Genomic DNA, 20,027 nt, shown 5'->3' with positions numbered 1-20,027 from the left:
GCCGTGAAGGTATCGGGAAAGCATTCATTTACACAGACTCATGGTCCGTGGCAAATGTAATGATTACCTGGATGCCAACATGGAAGAGGAATGGTTGGAAAATCCACAACAAAGAAGTTTGGGGTAGAAAGTTATGGGAAGACATTTGGGAGAAAGTCAAGACTGTGATCACTACAGTAATGCACACACTAAACATCCTACCATTGAAGCATTGCATAATGCTACTGTCGATGGTTTGGCACAAATCCAGCGAGTTAATAGAGAAAGCACGGAGGGATTAGCTGCATGGGTACATGAGAAATCCGGTCATTGGGGTATTCAAGGAACCCAACAGTGGGCACTATCCAGAGGGATAGACTTGAAACTCGACCATATCAAAACCGCCATCAACCAATGTGAAAGGTGTCAGCACCAAAGACGGGGTACACCCCAACAGGTACATGGGCATATTCATAGAGGGAGACAGGCTGGTCAGATATGGCAGATGGATTTCATAGGGCCACTCCCTTTCTCATCAGGGAACCTGTTAGCAGAGTCTACACTTAAACACAGCGTTAAACGTGACATAACACAGCACATGTCTTTTTCCTTTGTGATCACGCGGACCTCGGGCACACCAGTCTTTATTTTCACACGTGTGTCAAATCAGCAACCAATCAGTCACATGATCAATGAGCGTTGCCATGACATCATATGTAAACAAAAACAAATCCAAACACATGAGAGCATATCTCAACAGAACCGATATGTATGTACGGCGGTAGATACATATTTGGGGGTCCTAGTCACCCATGCCAGCAGGCATGCAAACCAGCATGCCTCCTCCAGTGTTTGGGAAAAATCCAGACTTACTATGGCACACCATTAGAAGTCCAGACTGATAATGGATCACATTTCACAGGCCACATGGTAAAGACCTGGGCTCAGGAATACCATGTGAAGTGGGTGTACCACATACCATATTACCCTCAAGCGGCAGGGTTAATTAAGCGTATGAATGGTATACTCAAGTCAACTTTGAAGAAACTGACACCAGACGGTTCGCTCAGGGGATGGGGAAAGGTGTTACAGGAAACAGTGGGAAAGATCAACAATAGAGTGGTAGCTGATGGTGTAACTCCCGTTAGCTCGCATGTTGTCGGTCAGCCAGGATCCTGTGATGTCCTCTGTCCCTGTGAGGTTTTGGAAAGAGGATGATAAGGCAGTGTTACCCTTAAAAGACACACATGGGGAACCGGGTTATCCTCTCAGAAACATGGAAACCGTTACATTACCGCCTGGACAATCAGTGGTTCTGGATGTGGGGGTGGGAATTCAATGTCCACCTGGGACACATGCGCAGGTGTTGCCCAAAACTGCTGTTGCACTCCAAGGGGTGGTTGTTACCCCCGGGGTAATACACTCAGATTTTACGGGTTCAATACATGTGGTGTGTATAAATATGACAACGACACCAGTGGTAATTGACAAACATTCACTGGTTGCACAAATTGTAGTCACTCCTAATGGAGCTCCCCAGGCGGAAGAAGTAAAGCAGCCTGAGGGAAAATCTGGCGTAAAGAGAAACAACCTAATGGTCCACCCATACCTGGTGAAATTATTGCTCAAGGACCTGACAACACGGTTACGGTAATGTTTAAAGGGAAAGAGAAATGGACACATGTTCCTTCCTCACACTGTTATGTGAGGGAGGGGTAGGGTATTCATCACGTGTTTTATTGTTGCAGGACCAATCCAACGCGAGGATGTATGGTGGCCAAAGACCTGGTGGTGCCGGCTGTTTGGTCATCGCCGTCCTTGCCCTCGGTGCAGTCCTGGTGGTGACGACGCCCGGTTGCTTGGCGGAAACTCCCGGGGAACTCCTGGAGGAAGTCCAGCAGGTTAGGTGGACGTGGAGAGCCGAGGCTAGCAACCGGAGTCAGGATAACTACACTTGTCCTGCAAATCACACTTGCAACATGTTGACAATAGAAGCATCCTCTCTATGGCGGTGTCCAAAGTGCCGTAATGGGCAAGACATTCCAATGGTGCCCAAGGGGGACACCGTTACGGTGACGGCACACGCTTCTATGTGTCTCTACTCTACACAAACCAAGAACTGCAGCAAGAACGGCATCATTACAGATAATACTAGCTTCGTTGTGGTGGACCCTGCGTACTGGTGGAGAAACGCCACCCATATAATGGGGCGAATTGATCCGTTCTGGGCATTATTGTGGGGAATACCTGTCACTGTACAACATGAAAATGTACATGTCGTACCTGCACCATCCACATGCATACACGTCTCACAGCAGTTAGTGCATCAAACTGTTACATGGACTGTGAACTTTCCTCCCATTCCTAAGTGCCCACGGGCCAAGAGAGCATGGTACGACACTCTGCTTGGAGGCTCTGGCACCCTGCTAGGAATGGCTAACACCATTGACGGACAAATCACGGCAAGCAAACTGCATTACACTGGATCATGGACAGCGGATGGGTTTCGTAAAGTGGGCCAATGGATGCCTTCCATCACCCGCAGTCAACTGCAGGAGGCAGATCTGTGGGCGGAGGGCGATGCTGACTTTACCAACATTCACAATGTCACAGGGGAATTGTTAACTCCGATTGTTAACTCATTGAATGGCACTCATTGTTCTGTGTTCCATGTGTTTGCATATGCTCAATGTGAACGTTTTCAACGGATTTTGACAACAGGTAACCCACATGAATGGCGGGAGATGTGGAACATCTCCTCCGACGTATGGTTACACCTGAATGCTGACAAAACTGTATGTAATGCCACACAGTGCTCTGGCACTTGGACACAATACAGGGTAACTGACACTCTCACTTTGTGTAAATATTATGTCCTACCCGTTATAACCACTACAGGGTATTGGTTCCTCCAGACGCAAGGACGCTGGATACATATGGCAACCAACACGACATATGACTTGGACACTTGTGACGACACAGATTGAGGGAAAGTTTGCATGCTTATGCAGGGCTACCAGGATCCATGCCTGAAAGAAGGAGACGCCACGTGTAACTGGAGACATGAAACACCTAGGGATATCATACACCAGATAGGTCCACACACACTATGCCTGGCTACTATGACTTCTCATTCCCAGTTACCCTATGTACCGTTTTCAGGATGCCTTAGAGGGGTCTATCTCTGGCACTGGCATAATCGTACATATAGGTTGACTAACTTTACTGTATCACACAGGAAGTCAGACATATATTGGGAACATTTGCAAGGATTACGCTTGGGTATCAACCTTACCATGTAAAGCTATGAACAGGTCAAGGCACCTAACTGATCTTGTGCAACAACATCGTCATAATATTACCCAGCTGCATGTCAGTACCCTCATCGCATCCCAACGTGTACAGGCGGTGGCAACGTTGGTAGAACACAATTCTGCCTCACACTGGTATGACATTTTTACAGGAGCATCACCTCTCGCACGGAGGTTAACACTTCCCTCTCTGTTCATTTTGTTAATCATCGTGATTGTTATTTCTGTGTTTAACTGTTGCACGGTATGGTATGTTATTCGGATCCGTCGGTCCCTCCGCAGACAGATTCATCGCACCTTATTACATTAACATGTATGTTGGTCAATATGTTCGACTTGTCGGTGGTGACCCTGACTGGGCACGCATTGTCACTGAATTCTTATGGGGAAATCTTTTGTTTGTTCTTTTTGCATCACCATATGGAACTCCTTATATTATAGTTTTTATGGGACATGACATAATTTGGACCAATCTCAGTCGTGATCAAATGCAACGTTATCCTGTGGAAAGGCTTTCATAAGGTCTAGGGGTGGAATGTAAGGGAAATAACGCGTACGTGCAGATTTGCACGTCCGCACAGAGACCTTATGAAACCCTGCACAGTGGAAAAGCACTGAGGGCTGCCGATTCATGCTTATATAAGATGTTTTGATCCTAATATAATTGGCTCCATAAGTAGTTTCGGAGAAGAACAGGGAGGCGCCGGTTTCGGAACATGTTTGCGAAACCGGCGATGGTTCCTCTTTGAACGGGAGATCAGCTGTCCCACTCCTGAGCGTCTGGAGACCTGGCCAGTCTCCAATGATGCACGGGCGGTGCAGCTGCTCCTCCCTATAAAGATAGAGTAAAGGGAGAGAATAGTTAGAGTCTTCCATCGGAGCCGTACACTCGCGTGGACCAGCACAGCATTTCTCATGCCCGGTCTGTGGGCTCTCCAGATCAGCGTCACGGGTGAGGGAAGCGATTGATCTATCATTGCTGTGTGATGTATTGCTGTTCACTGATTGGTGGGGAATAAAAGACGCATTTATTCTAGCCAAGAAGTGTTTGTGTTTTGATTGTGCGCCTACTGAAAGCGATCCTGTATAAATATTCCACAAAACAACGTATGGGAAGTATTATTGAGGATACACTTGCTTGCTCAATCACAGTTATAAGAAACCTTTACATCATTGGCAAGTTTTTACTTATATTACATTCAGAATGGCCAAAATTATTAGGTTATTGGTAATGACTACTGTAATCATGGAATAAGTTATTATATTATTGGCAAAATGCTGTTAATATTACAATGGATCAAGTTACTTTATTACGGCAAAGGCCAATATATCCCATTATTGGGTGGTATTCCATTATTGGTTATTACACACATACGTGTTGTATTATTCATGTGGAAAACAGTCTGTGCTGAGCCGTCCTTGTCCTTTGTGTCTTGAACTGTGTCAGGAAGAAGCAACAGAGGCTGAAGAAGTGTCTCTGGACTTTGAGAGTTTCCTGCACAACAATGGCATTCTTTACAGCTGCTTCAGCCATCACGGGAACCGAGTTTATGTTGACGAGTCACAGGTACAAACAACTGACTCCAAGCCCAAAAAATGTTTTTACAAACAGGGATCATATCATTTTACCCTGTTTGTACACATTGCACATGTTGAATATCAGCTGTGATCCATCACAGCATCACCGTGAAGGAGATGAGTTGGCTGCGATTAGGACACACTGATATTGATCCAGTATCAGGTAGTACAGCAGACACTGCACGGAGTACTCATACTCAGGAAGGATTCCCGATACCAGCCAGGGAGTACTACGTGATGTCGTCCGTCAGCAACATCAGCAGCAGGTTGAGCAGAGGACAAGCGACGTCTGGAGGTTCTTTGATATTAATGAGAACAACAGTAAAACAGACTAGAAATTCTATTCTAACAAAATATAAAAAGGAGGAAGACAGTTTGTACAACACCAGCAACTTCAGAGTTAGCCTGATGTCTGTCAATAGTTTAACTGCTCAATGGATCAGGAGGATTTTACGCCTTTCAGATCACACACCAGCAATGCCACATGCTACATGCTTAACAGATTAAAGTCTGAAGGTTACACTCATTAACATCAAGTTGGGACCCTTAGTCTCCAGTCTACACCAACAGCACAGTGTAAAGACAGATACTACATACTGTGATATACATAGTGTAGACACAGTCATATACTTTAGCCTTTAAAGCAGTTAGAGGCTTGCTCTGACCTTTACTTGAATCTACCATCAACCCAATGAATCCCATCCACACTGACCTGAGCTCAGATAGCTACTGTGGATTACCTGGTGTCCTACAAATATGTATAATCCTAATTTCTTCCAGAACCTGCAGCCATTTCCAAAAGAGTGGTACAACCAGGGCCACTTTCTCGCCACCATCAACCAGGTCTGTCTCATCCATTTCATCCCAAAGTAAATAAAGCTGTTGCCAAATCGGATACTGTAGTTTTATAGCATTCACCACAATTTGGGCCGGCCGTACATTCATTTTCACAATTAATTGAAAGACTTTCCACGTTTTCCCCCATGGATTAGTTTGTTAAAATCTCTAATTATCACTCAAGTCATTTTCAAGTCCATTTGTCTATCCAACATGTATACACGCTGGTTTCACCATGAAGGACCAGCAGGGAGCTGGAGTCTATCCAATCACAATCGGAAGCTGCATTACTAACAGTTTAGCAGAAAGACACACAGAGAGATGGCGGACAGGAATAGTTAGTCTCGGGACCAGATGGACTCGGTGTAGAAGCACCATCAGGGCATCTTGTGGGGAGGCTGGGGTGTGAAGAGTGTTTGTCTCTGCTGTGTGAGGATGTTTTCCTTCTGGTCCAGACAAATGATGACGGAGAATTGAGCCAGTATAAAGGTTCAAGACATTCAGAACTGGCCTTTGAGGATCGACATCAGTTCGATATCTTTGTCTTCATTACACTGGAAATCACACAACTTAATAACGACATATTTTGTGCTGCCAGACATCTGACCAGCTGCAGACTCCAGGCAGCAACCAGTCAACTGTGGCGAAGGATGACCGAACTGGCAGCCTCTACATTCAGGGCAAAGGAACAGTCATGACCTACATGTTTGAGGTGAGTCATGACAGACTAACATTTATTTCTATGGTACTGTTCAGATACAAGGTAATCCATACTGCTTTACAGGGATATTAAGGAAATATAATAGAGAAAGAAGATTGAAATATACAAGAAAAGCAAAATAACGTTAAAACTGTATTTATATAAATGTCATATAATAGATAAAACATTGTTTAATGGAAAGCCTGAACATATTTTTTTTAAATCCATATTTAAAAGAAAAGTGAGCTTGTCAGCAGGAAGTCTTTTACTGAAATCTAGAAAATCATGTTATTGTCTAGATAGGGTTGCTCATGTTGGTTTAATCTAGAAAATCATGTTACTGTTTAGATAGAGCTGCTCATGTTGGTTTAATCTAGAAAATCATGTTACTGTCTAGATAGAGCTGCTCATGTTGGTTTAATCTAGAAAATCATGTTACTGTCTAGATCAGTGCTTCTCAAATGGTGGGGCGCGCCCCCCTGGGGGGGCGTGGTGGGGTGTCAGGGGGGGCGCGAGGCGGGCGCGACTTTCAGTATTAGTGTCTTTATTCATGCTTGAACAATAAAAAAAGGGCCTCCAGCCACTAGGTGGCAGCAGTGCTCACACTAATCAACAGGCTGCCTGTTCAACCAGGTGTACAGAGCTGGCGGAGGAGGAGGAGGAGAAGTTTCTGACAGGAGTGAAAAGAAAAAAGGATGAGGCATCAGAGGAAAAGAAAACAGGTGACAGTAAACATACACCTAGTAAGAGCAGGAGATATGACGATGCTACATCGCCCTTAGGTTTACCGTGAACACGGTCGGAAACGAGGAAACACCCGTTTGTGTTTTATGCCTAAAAACTCTGGCAGCGGAGCATGAAACCAAATAAATGAAGACGGCACCTGGAGACCATACAACATACACCTGGAGACCATACACCATACACCTGGAGACCATACACCCGTTATGTCAGTAAGCCACTGGAGTTTTTTCATGGTAAACTCCATGAGTATCGCCAACAAGCCGGTCATTTCGTCAGCGCGGCATCAGTAAACAAAAAAGCCCTGTTAGCCTCTTACAAAGTTGCCCACCACATCGCAAGGTGCAAAAAACCCTCACACCATAGCAGATTTATTTTGATAATCAGGCGATTGTATGCAGAATGCTGGTGCCAGCAACTCATACAGTGGTTTATACGGATAAATAAATATTATCAAGTTCTCAATGGTAGTACAATATGGGGGGGGGGGGGGGGGGGCGCTGAAAAAAATTCTGTCCTCTAGGGGGGGCGTGACAGAAAATAATTGAGAACCACTGGTCTAGATAGAGCTGCTCATGTTGGTTTCATCTAGAAAATCATGTTACTGTCTAGATAGAACTGCTCATGTTGGTTTAATCTAGAAAATCATGTTCCTGTCTAGATAGAACTGCTCATGTTGGTTTAATCTAGAAAATCATGTTACTGTCTAGATAGAGCTGCTCATGTTGGTTTAATCTAGATATCATGTTACTGTCTAGATAGAGCTGCTCATGTTGGTTTAATCTAGAAAATCATGTTACTGTCTAGATCAGGGGTCTCAGACTCGCGGCCCGGGGGCCAATTGCGGCCCTCGGGTCAATATTTTGTGGCCCTCTGCTTCTAATCAAAGCTTTGTGTTAGTGCGGCCCGCGCATTTTTTTCTCGCACGCATCTGGGGGTTTTATATTTTTTAACACCTGTGGGCTCCCGTAGCTCAGGCTCGCGAGAACAGCGCAAATCACTTTAAAATGTTTGGATGAACGATTGGAAGTAAAATATCTTGTCAACTAATGCTATACGGTTTTATTTAGCCCCAGCCATGTCTTTTTCAAAACCTGTCGTGAAGAGAAAAGTTGGCGATGAGCACAGACAATTTCAGGAGAAGTGGGAGCTGCAATATTTTTTTGTTGAGCACAGGGGCATCCCAACGTGTCTAATATGCACGGATAAAGTTGCGGTGCACAAGGAGTATAACATTAAACGTCATTACTCAACTAAACACGCTGAGGAGTATGCAAAATACCTGGGAGATGAGCGAGAGGACCGGGTCGCCAAACTTAAAACATGTCTACTGAGGCAACAAGATTTTTTCAAGAAAGCCAGCAAAGAGAATGAAGCGGCTGTCAAAGCTAGCTACATGGTGAGAGAGATGATCGCTAAAGCAGGAAAGCCGTTCAAAGACGGCGAGTTCATCAAACAATGCATGTTACAGGCTGCAAGTATAGTCTGCCCGGAAAAAAAGGCTCAGTTTAGCTTTTCAGCCAACACAGTGGCAGAGCGCATTTCTGACATGTCTGGTAACATTTATGATCAACTGCGTGAGAAAGCTAAACATTTCCATTCTTACTCACTCGCTCTTGATGAGAGCACAGACGTCACTGACACGGCACAGCTCGCAATATATATCCGTGGTGTTGATAACAATTTTGAAGTTACGGAGGAGTTGCTCACAGTGGTTGCAATGCAGGCCAGACCACCGGTCAGGAGATATTCCGCCAGCTGTGTGATTGCATTAAGGATGCCGGCTTACAATGGAAGTGTTTGGCTGGAATAACTACCGATGGAGCGCCATCAATGACAGGGAGGAAAAACGGACTTGTAGCACTTGTTCGAAGAAAACTGGAAGAGGAGGGTGTGGAAGATGCCATTGCTCTGCACTGCATTATCCATCAGCAGGCCCTTTGCAGCAAAATCCTGAGGTTTGACAATGTGATGTCTGACGTCGTTAAATTCATCAACCATATCAGATCCAGGGCTTTAAATCACCGGCAGTTCCGCGACTTTTTGGTCGAAATAGAGTCAGAATATGAGGACGTGCTCTACTTCACCGAGGTACGTTGGCTCAGCAGGGGGAAGGTCTTGAAGAGGTTTTTTGAGTTGAGGGCACAAGTGAAAGCCTACATGGAGAAGGATGGGATGACTGTTCCTGTGCTAAGTGACCCTAAATGGCTAATGGACTTAGCTTTTCTTGTTGACATCACACAGGAGCTGAATGTACTGAACAAGAAGCTACAAGGCCAGGGCCAGCTTGTCAGTGTTGCATATGACAGTGTCAGAGCATTTTTACTGACCCCTTCTCCTTTAATGTGGAGGATGCCCCCCCTGTCCTGCAGATGGAGCTAATTGACCTGCAGTGTAATACTGAACTCAAAGCCAAGTTCAGGGAGGTGAGTGGAAAAACAGTGGAGCTTGAACAATTTTTGAGAAAACTGCCCCCCACCTTGCCTGAGCTTTCCAGGATGTTCAAGTGGACCATGTGCCTTTTTGGCAGCACCTCTGTGTGAAAAGCTCTTCTCCGCAATGAACTTCAATAAGTCAAAGTTCAGGTCCAGACTTAAAGATGAGCACCTTAAAGCTACACTGAGGGTCTCAGTTGCCTCCTCCCTCAAGCCAAATGTGGCTCAGCTGTGTGAGAGGAAGCGCTGCCAACTCTCTGGTAGCAAGGAGTAGAAGGAAGTAAATGAAGCCTATGTTCTGAAGAACTGTTCGTGTTCTACATGTTCTGACTTGTTAAGATTGAGAAGATTGGATCAGTTGATCTTTTTTTTGGAATACTTGAAGCCTTTTTTTGTGATGCAGCCTTTTTTTTGTGATGCGGCCCAGCCTCACCCAGACTCTACCTCCAGCGGCCCCAAGGTAAGTTGAGTTTGAGACCCCTGGTCTAGATAGAGCTGCTCAGGCTGGTTTAATCTAGAAAATCATGTTACTGTCTAGATAGAGCTGCTCATGTTGGTTTAATCTAGAAAATCATGTTACTGTCTAGAAAGAGCTGCTTAGGCTGGCTTAACCTCACAACAGGTAGAAAATATTTAGATCAGTGTGATAACTGTAAATAATAGATGTAGCACTAACCAGAGTATTTTATGTTGTCCCCCATCCATCCCCCAACCCCCCACTCTCTCTCTCTCTCTCTCTCTTTGAGCACTCCCACCCGGTCGTGTACGGCAGCCACGCAAACTGCTAATAAAGCAGCTACATGGGGAGCCTCTTAGTCTTCTCCTGTTGCAAAAACAAAAACTGTTCTGACATTGGAAGACTCGCAATCTTAACATATTATTTATATGAGCTGTCAAAAAGGGCAAGGGGGAGAACCAAAGTAAAGGATATCAGCAAAGTTGTAGGAGTTAATTTTATGTTGTGAATATAATTGTATTCTATGCATTTCATTTCAAAGAGCCCTGATTGTTAGGGTAGATTTTCAGTCTGAGATTCTTAAGTTGTTGTATTTGGGTTTAGTTGATGGTACTTTCTCGAGAAACATGTCCAGCTTGTTTCTTATGTCCCATTCTGTTTTCCAGGAAAGACTGAATACTTGCAGGTTCTGGGATCCTCAGTCGGGAGTCTGGTTGCTGCTGCCACTGCAGTGGGAGATGAACGTGGAGTTCGTTGAAGCTCAAGTCCAAGGAGTCATGGTGAGGATTAATCTAATACTGCTCTGTGACGTCAAACCTGAACACAATGAACTGATAGTTCTGTTTGGAGAGTAGCAACAGTAGCTCTCTGTCTCTTCTCATCTTTCCCTTCTCTCACTTCATGTCCCTCTCAACCCCCACAACATCAGCTGAAAGTCTCCAAAATGTTTGGTGCTGCCAAACAATGTTTCTACCTGTTTAAATCAAGGTGTAACTCCCTCGAGGCACGAACAACACAAGTGACTTCATTGGTACTGGTTTATTTGAAGATCCCTCCAAATCCACCGTGAAAACTATAACATACACACATACAGCCACACAGTATTAATGATTACATCAACAAAGTAAACATAAACATGAAACACTCGGAAAAGTAGAATACAGAAAATACATTAAGTACCTCGTTGGCTGCGTGCTGTGTAAAGGGGGAATTATCTTTCGTCTTCGGATGTTCCTTGAACACTTCAAACTTTGTGACCACTTAAATTGGTCCTTAATTTCGCTGTTTGTCTTAATACAGCAACACGTGCGTCTTCACCTTCTCCTGGTTTTTCCTTCACTCTCCGCAATGGCGCAGCAGTACCCAGCATATCAAAGTAAAAGCGGTCTTTTCAAAATAAAAGTTGACAGCACTCTTTAGCCCCACAAACACACAAAACACCTGAAACATGTGCCAAAAGACAATAATAGTATAAACTGAGATAAAGTATGACTATCAGCTACACAAGGTTTAGTTTTTCTTGGTAAGGGTAGGTTTACACTATGTTCTAAGCCACGGCAGTCCTGTTTGCCCAAAACGCAGTGCACCGTGGGATTTTGGGGAATTCTGCAGAAGGTCTGGCAGGTTTGTCAGGTTCTGTCAAGGCTTTCTAAAAATGAAATGTGGACGTTTGAAGCACGTTTATGCCCCAAATAGCCACCAAAATCAAGCTGCCTCCTCCCAGAAAGTGTGCTCAGTGGCAGACTGGAGTAGACCGTCACACGTCGAGTCCACAAACTGTCACACACCAGACACTCACTGAGGTGAATTTAATGAACTGCATGAATGTCACTTCACCTTGTATTCCAGAGTGCTTTACCAGGCTTGGTGGACCAGAAGGAGATCACTGCAGCACTCAGACAATGCAACTATGATCCTGAAGAGGTCATCTCTGTCTACCTGGCCATGTTTGGAGAGATCCTCCTGCAGGCTCCTCCCAGTGGAGATCACAGCTACACTGACCTCAACTCCTTTAGGTCAACACACACCCTCTTTCATATACTTGAGTTTTACAAAAGCATGAGTGATTAAACGTTTGGCCATAATGTTGTTTTTTAATATGAATTCCAACAAACACAATATGAATTGACTCATAGTTTGTGTCTAATCATGAAGGAAAATCATATTTATTTCACATTCAACTAGAAAACGATCATAATGATAGGCTGAGGGAGCGATGCAGGCAGTGGTGACTGGTCATTATGGGCAGGTGGGGCTGAGCGCCACCTGGTGTCATCAGAAAGGACTTCATGCAAAATATGCTATTAATTCGTTAAGATTATTTACTATATTTTATTGTCTGAATAAAACTTCCTCTTACATAGCACATAATTGCTGTGTGAGGACAGTACTCCCAGGTTGTTGTTCTACTCTTGCTGCTTCAGGCTGTTTTCTCCTAATCGACACCAATAGTGCATTAGTGGGGCTCATCCCCGCTAGCCCTTCTCTCACCATGCAGTGCGTATTGCGTGCAGTAAAGCGTAAGTGCTGAGGCTGTGGCTCCGTTCATTGAGATCAAGTGATTTTGATGCCGAGTGGGGCTTGAAGCCATAAACCCCACTAAAATGTCATTTAGATGCTTAGAGCTGATTGGTTGGCACTAATTTAGGCACTGCTTCACAGAACCAGAGTGAGTCGTCACAAACATCTGCTTGTTAGCAGTTGAGAATCAACATTAATTAGGTCAATTATATGCGAGTATGAGTTTCAAACTCTTATTTTAGCTGAGAGACTGAAGGTAACTAGTGGTAAACTAGGGTTATGGTCGGAGTGGTTGGAGTTCAGTGGTATAACTTTCATTTGTGAAACGTCTTGACTTGGTTCAGTTCCCAATAATTATGTTTTTTTTTACTTTACTTTTTTTGGGATCAGCTATTTTCAGGCTTCAATATTTTTTACTATGTGGCTGTTATAATTTGGCTAAAAGGTGGAGCAACCACTTTACTTTGAAAGTCAGTGCTGTCACTAGACCTGAAATTAAATCTTTCCCCACCAACTATTTACTTATAATAATGCCATTGGATGCTGGGGATGGCAGAAAATGCTTTCCATGACTTTGCTTGGCCATTGCCATGGTTACGTGTCATAGTTCTGTGTTCCAGTTGGTGTGCTAGTTTGTTTTTGTTCATTTTTATTTCTTTGTTGGTTTATTTTGAATGGAGTTGTATTGCACGGTGCGTGGAGGGGATACACATCACTCTGTGCTCGTGTGTCAAATATAACAAACTTCTGTGCAACAAAGTCAACATTTTTCTTTTTGTTTGAACATTGTCAGCGCCACACTATATTTGAGAATCCTTCATGACTCGAGTTTTAGTTTTTTGCACCATCAATAGGGCTTAATAATTTAGTGGCACAAATAGATGATGTAGGCTGTTCATTGGGAAGTGAATCAAATAAAACATGAACAAAATTGCTGTGAATCTGCTTTCAATGAATTGTGATAAATCATACAATCAATCAAAATGTAAATAACTCACAAAATCAACAATTCAAAGCACAGAAATTGTGTTCATTGTGAGTCATTTGACTTAAGTGAGTACTGAACGCCATAAATTCACACTTTACAACATGGAGGTCCTCTCAGGTGATTTGACCAATAACCACTAAATTCTTCATCACATTTCGTGGTGTTTTTGTCTTCCTGATGTTCGCTAGTTTGATTATGCAGTCGGTGGCTATGAAGGAGAAAAATCAATCATTTTTTGAAGAGATGTACCAAAACTAATTTTTTTTCAAAAGTATAATTATGAGTACTAAACTGTAGCTACTTGTCCATACAAGTACTTATTAATGCCATTAAGTCTAATATTTACTCTATACTCAAACAATATGTGAAAGCTATGTGTTGCCTTGAACCACCTCCATGATACACACACCTCCATCAGCTTTGAAGCTCCAGTGTACTACTATACTAATGTTAAAGTATACTAATATTGAAGAATCTCCAAACCATTGACATCTCTAGTCCTCTCATGTCTGCCTGCTGATGATGCCGTTGATCCATGACATCACATAATACTCACAGGGTTGCATTGGTGATCTTTAACAAGTATGAGAATGCTGTGCAATATCAGACCGCTGGTACTAGTGTCGCTATTTATTTTTTTTTATCATTAATGTGTTAAAATGAAGACTAACTCTGAGCGAGGGCTGGAAGCACCTTGGGGTAAACACAAAGAGACAAACAACCACAGACACAGGCATTTTTAGGGTCACCAATTAAACTCCTGTGCATCTTGTTGAGCTGTGGGAGGAAGCCAGAGTACCGAGGGAAGAACATGCAAACTTCACGCAGAAAGACCAACACATAATTCGGTGTTTGGTGTTGCTGCTTGTGTCTGCCTCTATGTTGCACCTGAACATCTTGCTTCCACCCAGCAGGGCGCTGTTGGAGAGGGACCGTGCCATCGGGGATCTGATGAATAAGCTCCAGATTAAAGAGAAAGAGGCAGACAGTCTCCTCCAGAAGAACAGCTACCTGGTGGGAGAGGTGCGCTACCTCACTGACGTTGTCCAGCACCTCAATCAGAGAATGGCTGAGCTGGAAGCTGACCGGCAGCAAGCAAGAGAGAAGATCAGATCCCTCCTGAACAGCCGAGCTCCTGCTGTCTCTCCAGCCAAAGCGGTCTCCCAGCCCACCCTGGACCCTGCCCAGCTCCTCCAGGTGGGCCACCTGACCCGTACACTGAATGTCTCCAACAAGAAGCTCAAGGCCACTGTCCATCAAGCTCTGGCTGACATGAGGAACCAGCTGGAGCAGCTGAAGGGCTCCATAGGGAGGTTGACCAAAGTGGAGCTGGAGGGAGCAGCTGAGGTGGAGGAGCTGCGATCGCTCTACAGGAGGGAGGCAGCAGAGAGGAAGAGCCTGTACAACAAGGTACTGGAGCTGCAGGGAAACATCCGGGTGTTCTGTCGCTGCAGGAAGAGCGACACAACCTCCAGATGTCTCGAGACCACCCACGACCAGGAAGTGGTGCTTGTTCAGAAAGGAAGTAAAAAAAAGTTCCAGTTTGACAAAGTCTACACTTCCAGCAGCACACAGGTAACGGCTAGTTTCCACGGATTGAATTACTATTCCATAGATTTAAATGAATGTATCAGCCATAATTTAATCATGTGTAGCATGTAGCATCACTGGTGTGTGAGCCTGAAACTATTTAGCATGTAGCACAGCTTGGAGTAAAATCCTACTGAGCTACAGAGCAGTTTAAACTAATGAACAAAGTTGTGCTAACTCAGCTGCTCCAAATGTTTATTTTCTGCCTTCACAATACGAGATGCAACTGCCAAGAGCTGGTTAGAGTCTTCTTGTTATGGCTTGCGGTGTGTGTAGGATCCAAAAGCTGACAGGAGTCGGACTGCAGAGAGTAGAAAAGTTCTTAATTGGAATCTATGGATCTACAGGAGCGATTTGAGTCCAAGTGGGAGTCAGGCAGCTGGAGTCGAGAACTGGAGATCTGAAACTCGGGCAGCACACACCGTGTCTGAACAGGGGAGGAAAAAACCCAAGTTAGCACCAATGAGGTCCAAAAGGGCACAAAGGTTTCCTTTCCAAAAGCTGAGCTGGCTGAGCAGAGTACCACTTTGATAAACCGACGATCTGGCAATGAGGGAAGAGCGATCTAGAGGCTTTATGGAGGAGGCGATGATGAAGCTTTCAGGTGTTCCACCCAGCTCCAGTGCATGACATGTCGACTCCGCCCACCATAGACACACAAGGGGAGGGAAACAAAGGAAAAAGAAAACAGAAAAACACACAGCATATTTATGAAGCATCTGCAATTTTATTGAGTTTTAGTGAAGTGGCGTAGTTTGTGGTGTAGACTGGCTCGGGGAAGACGTACACCATGATGTAGGAAAACGCCCGGAGTCAACATCAGATCAGTCCCACATCTTAACTAACCCTATGATGATGAGGATGGCCTGGATTTATATAGTGCTTTTTTTCAGGCTGACTCAAAGCTCATACAGAAAGCATTATTCCTTCACGCCAGTCCCACCAGTGGTGGGAAGCTACGCTGCAGTCACAGCTGCCCTGGGGCATGCTGACAGAGGCGTGGCTGCCATTTTGCACCATTCATACCCATGCATACGAGGCAACGTGGGTAAAGTGCCTTGCCCATGTCTTCATGGGCAAGGCAACGACACTGACTTGGATAGAGTGGGATTCGAACCGCCAATCTCCGGTTATTGGACTTCCTATAGCTTTCCCAAAGTTATTTGTATTGTTTTATATTTAATGACGTTTGAAGTGACAAAGTGGCTCATAAATAAAAAGGTAGTTGAGCAGTTTCTGATATTAAACGTGTATCACATACTGCCAAACAAAGGAAATGGTTAAATGGCTAAAACTGTTAATACAATCATAAAATGTCAGCAGCTCTTCATTGATAAAGTACAGTTTTCTTAAATATAGTTAAACATTCATTATTTGAAATTCTGAAGTCTTGTTATCTTGATTTGAAAAGTTAAACGTATTTTGAGACTCAAGACAAGCTTTATTTGTTGTAAAGTCATAAATGGTTCTTTGGCCACAAAGGTCGCATATCTTTGACGTAGTATCAAACATTAGGCTCATGGGCCAAAACTGGTCCTCAAGATGCTCCAATCAGGACAAACCATCCAGCAAATGGTCAACATTTCAAAGAAAACATTGATTTTTGGACTTTGGATTGAGGGTTTTTTATTGAATTTTTTTACATTTCAATGTATTTTGCACCAGAAGGTTTCTTGACACCAAGTTTGTTAAGTCACATAAGGATATTTTATCCTGTCCTGTCACTCACTTAATTAATCTCTCTTTTAAATGTAGTCTTTTTCCTGAGGACTGGAAATGTGCCATTGTCACACCTGTTTTTAAATCTGGAGACCGCCTTGAAGCTAGTAACTATCGACCTATAAGCATACTGCCAGTATTTTCAAAAATTGCTGAAAAGGTTGTCATTGAACAACTGACCTCATTTCTTAACACCAGCAATTTTGGTCTACATTGTATGCAATTTGGTTTTAGAGCGAACCATTCAACCGAGACTGCCTCCTTACATTTAATAGAGCAAATTAAATCACGGCTTGATAAAGGAGGAGTAGTTGGTGCTGTATTTTTAGACCTGTGTAAAGCATTTGATACAGTTAACCACAGTGTCTTAATATCAAAACTTTCTAAATTGAATTTTTCGCCTAGAGCTCTGGCTTGGATGTCATCATATTTATCAAACAGGAGGCAATGTGTTAAAGTCTGTGATGCACAATCCAGTTACAGGACATGTACTATGGGAGTCCCACAAGGATCTGTATTAGGTCCTTTATTATTTAGTCTTTATATTAATGATCTTGCTGAACAGTGTGCTGATGTCGATCTGCAGATGTACGCAGATGACACTGTTGTTCATGTACATGCTAAAACAGCTGACTTAGCAGCTGCTAAGTTAACAACTGCACTGGAGAGAATCACTCTTTGGCTTGATCAATCATGTTTGAGTTTAAATGTAAACAAAACAAAATGTATGTTTTTTTCTAAAACCATGGTACAAATCCCTGATGTTGAGATTCTCATTAAAGGTGAACGAATTGATATAGTTACTGAATTTAAATATCTTGGCGTGTTTCTGGATCCAAATTTAAATTTTAAGAAACATGTCAAAAAAATGGTTAAAACCATAAAATACAATTTAGTTAATTTTAAACACATCAGAAATTGTCTCTCTCTGGATGCAGCCAAGATATTTATGCACGCCATGATTCTGTCCCGCATGTCATATTGTATCACCTGCTGGGGGCAGGCTGGTGAATCTACTCTGAGACCTCTGGAGTCTTTATACAAACAAACTTTAAAAACACTGGACAAAAAGCCAATTCGTTATCATCATTGTAGGATACTTGAGAAACATGAGTTATTGAGCTTTGAGAATTTTAGGTTAGTCACCAATTTGTGTATGGTCTATAAAATTTTAAATGGTTTGGCCCCACAGCCATTATGTGTTTTTATCCACGCTCGCTCGTCAAATTCCATCAGATCCACTAGAATATCCTCCATACGAGATTGTACCATACCATTTCGCCGCACTGTAGCGGGGCAATCTGCTTTTTCTGTAAGAGCCACAAACCAGTGGAATACCTTACCTGACGCCGTAAGGGGCAGTAGCTCTCTCAGAGTCTTCAAATCCAACCTCAAAAATCTGTTAAAAGCTGCTCAGCTCTGCAACCACTAGTTTGGTCCGTAGACTTCTTTTTGTGTGTGTGGGTGTGGGCGTGGGTGGGATGAGGGAGGTGGGGGGAGTTGCACGCAGACATGTGTAGCCACGTTGTTGTGGTGTTTTATCCCTGTATACTGTTTAATCTGTCTTGTTACTGTGTTGTATTTTTGTGACCTGCCAAGGGACTACAGATGCAAATTAGCTTAAAGCTACAATCTGGTATAGTGCATCAAATGGCAACATTTATGTTTTAACTGTACATTGTCCCTTTTAAATAAATTTTATATTCATTCATAATCTGATGTTAGAGGAGGAAGATGTTCTATAATCTGGATTAGAGGAGGAAGATGCTGTATAATCTGTTAGAGGAAGACGCTCCATAATCTGATGTTCGAGGAAGATGCTCTATAATCTGGATTAGAGGAGGAAGATGCTCTATAATCTGGATCAGAAGAGTAAGATGCTCTATTAACTGATGTTCGAGGAAGATGCTCTGTAATCTGATGTTCGAGGAAGATGCTCTATAATCTGGATTAGAGGAGGAAGATGCTCTATAATCTGATGTTAGAGGAGGAATATGCTCTCTTACTCCTCCCCTCTCTAACACCTCGTCCTCTCTGACCTCTCCCCTCTATGACTCCTCCCCTCTCTAACACCTCATCCTCTCTGACCCCTCCCCTCTCTGACCCCTCCCCTCTCTGACCCCTCCCCCTCTAACACCTCGTTCTCTCTGACCTCTCCCCTCTATGACTCCTCCCCTCTCTAACACCTCATCCTCTGTGACCTCTCCCCTCTATGACTCCTCCCCTCTCTGACCTCTCCCCTCTATGACTCCTCCCCTCTCTAACACCTCATCCTCTCTGACCCCTCCCCTCTCTGACCCCTCCCCTCTCTGACCCCTCCCCTCTCTAACACCTCATTCTCTCTGACCTCTCCCCTCTATGACTCCTCCCCTCTCTGACCCCTCCCCTCTCTAACACCTCATCCTCTGTGACCTCTCCCCTCTATGACTCCTCCCCTCTCTAACACCTCATCCTCTGTGACCTCTCCCCTCTATGACTCCTCCCCTCTCTGACCCCTCCCCTCTCTGACCCCTCCCCTCTCTAACACCTCATCCTCTATGACCCCTCCCCTCTCTGACTCCTCTCCTCTGCAGTGTTGCGTGTTCATCAATGTGAGCCCGGACGCAGCCGACGTGGTAGAAACTGTGAGCTCGCTGCAGTTCGGTTCCACCATCCGACAGGTTGCTCTGGGCAGAGCAGCTCAGAACATCGGACCAGCCAGAGGCAGCAAGATGGCCAAATGAAAGGCGAGCTTCGTCATCATCATCATCGTCATCTGGATTATTTCGCAGCTCGGGGGCCTGCAAGGGGTTTCTCTTTCGAGCAGTTCATCTAAGACCTAAACTAGCTGCGCCTGGACAGAACAGAGTAGAGGTGTGAATCATTGAACACAGATTTATAATTTGACAGTTGTGAGGGCCCTGGTGGGAGGATTCAAACATTTCAGCATTTATGTATGAATATTGCAAATGTGTACAACCATCTTAGAGCAAGACAGCAGAAGAGATGGAGAATTGTGAGGAAAGTTACTGGAATGTGCAGCTATTAGAAGACGTTTTTTAAAGATACGACCGTCAGGACTGTCTTCATCTGTGTGTTTCTGTACTTCTTGTTTTATTTTGTATTCGTATGTGATCTTCATCTCCTCTCACTTGTTCGGCCTGTGATGCATCTGTTTCACTCCCAGTGTCTC

At 44.0% G+C, this 20,027-nt stretch overlaps 1 protein-coding gene across 1 annotated transcript; it reads left to right on the top strand.

Moving 5' to 3' along the window:
- Positions 1 to 1,745: 1,745 nt before the first annotated feature.
- LOC308142612 (uncharacterized protein) lies at positions 1,746 to 19,578 on the top strand (the record flags this gene model as incomplete). Its single annotated transcript, XM_080513112.1, has 7 exons — positions 1,746 to 1,880; positions 4,738 to 4,857; positions 6,304 to 6,417; positions 10,704 to 10,817; positions 11,887 to 12,053; positions 14,461 to 15,121; positions 19,429 to 19,578. The coding sequence occupies 7 exons, from the start codon at positions 1,746 to 1,748 to the stop codon at positions 19,576 to 19,578; spliced, it is 1,461 nt and encodes a 486-aa protein (XP_080369238.1).
- Between the last annotated feature and the right edge of the window lie 449 nt (positions 19,579 to 20,027).

Source organism: Blennius ocellaris (assembly GCF_963422515.1).
Source record: "Blennius ocellaris genome assembly, chromosome: 17".
NCBI lineage: Eukaryota > Metazoa > Chordata > Actinopteri > Blenniiformes > Blenniidae > Blennius > Blennius ocellaris.
Note: the sequence above shows the minus strand (reverse complement) of the source record. Positions and strands in the feature narration are given on the sequence as shown.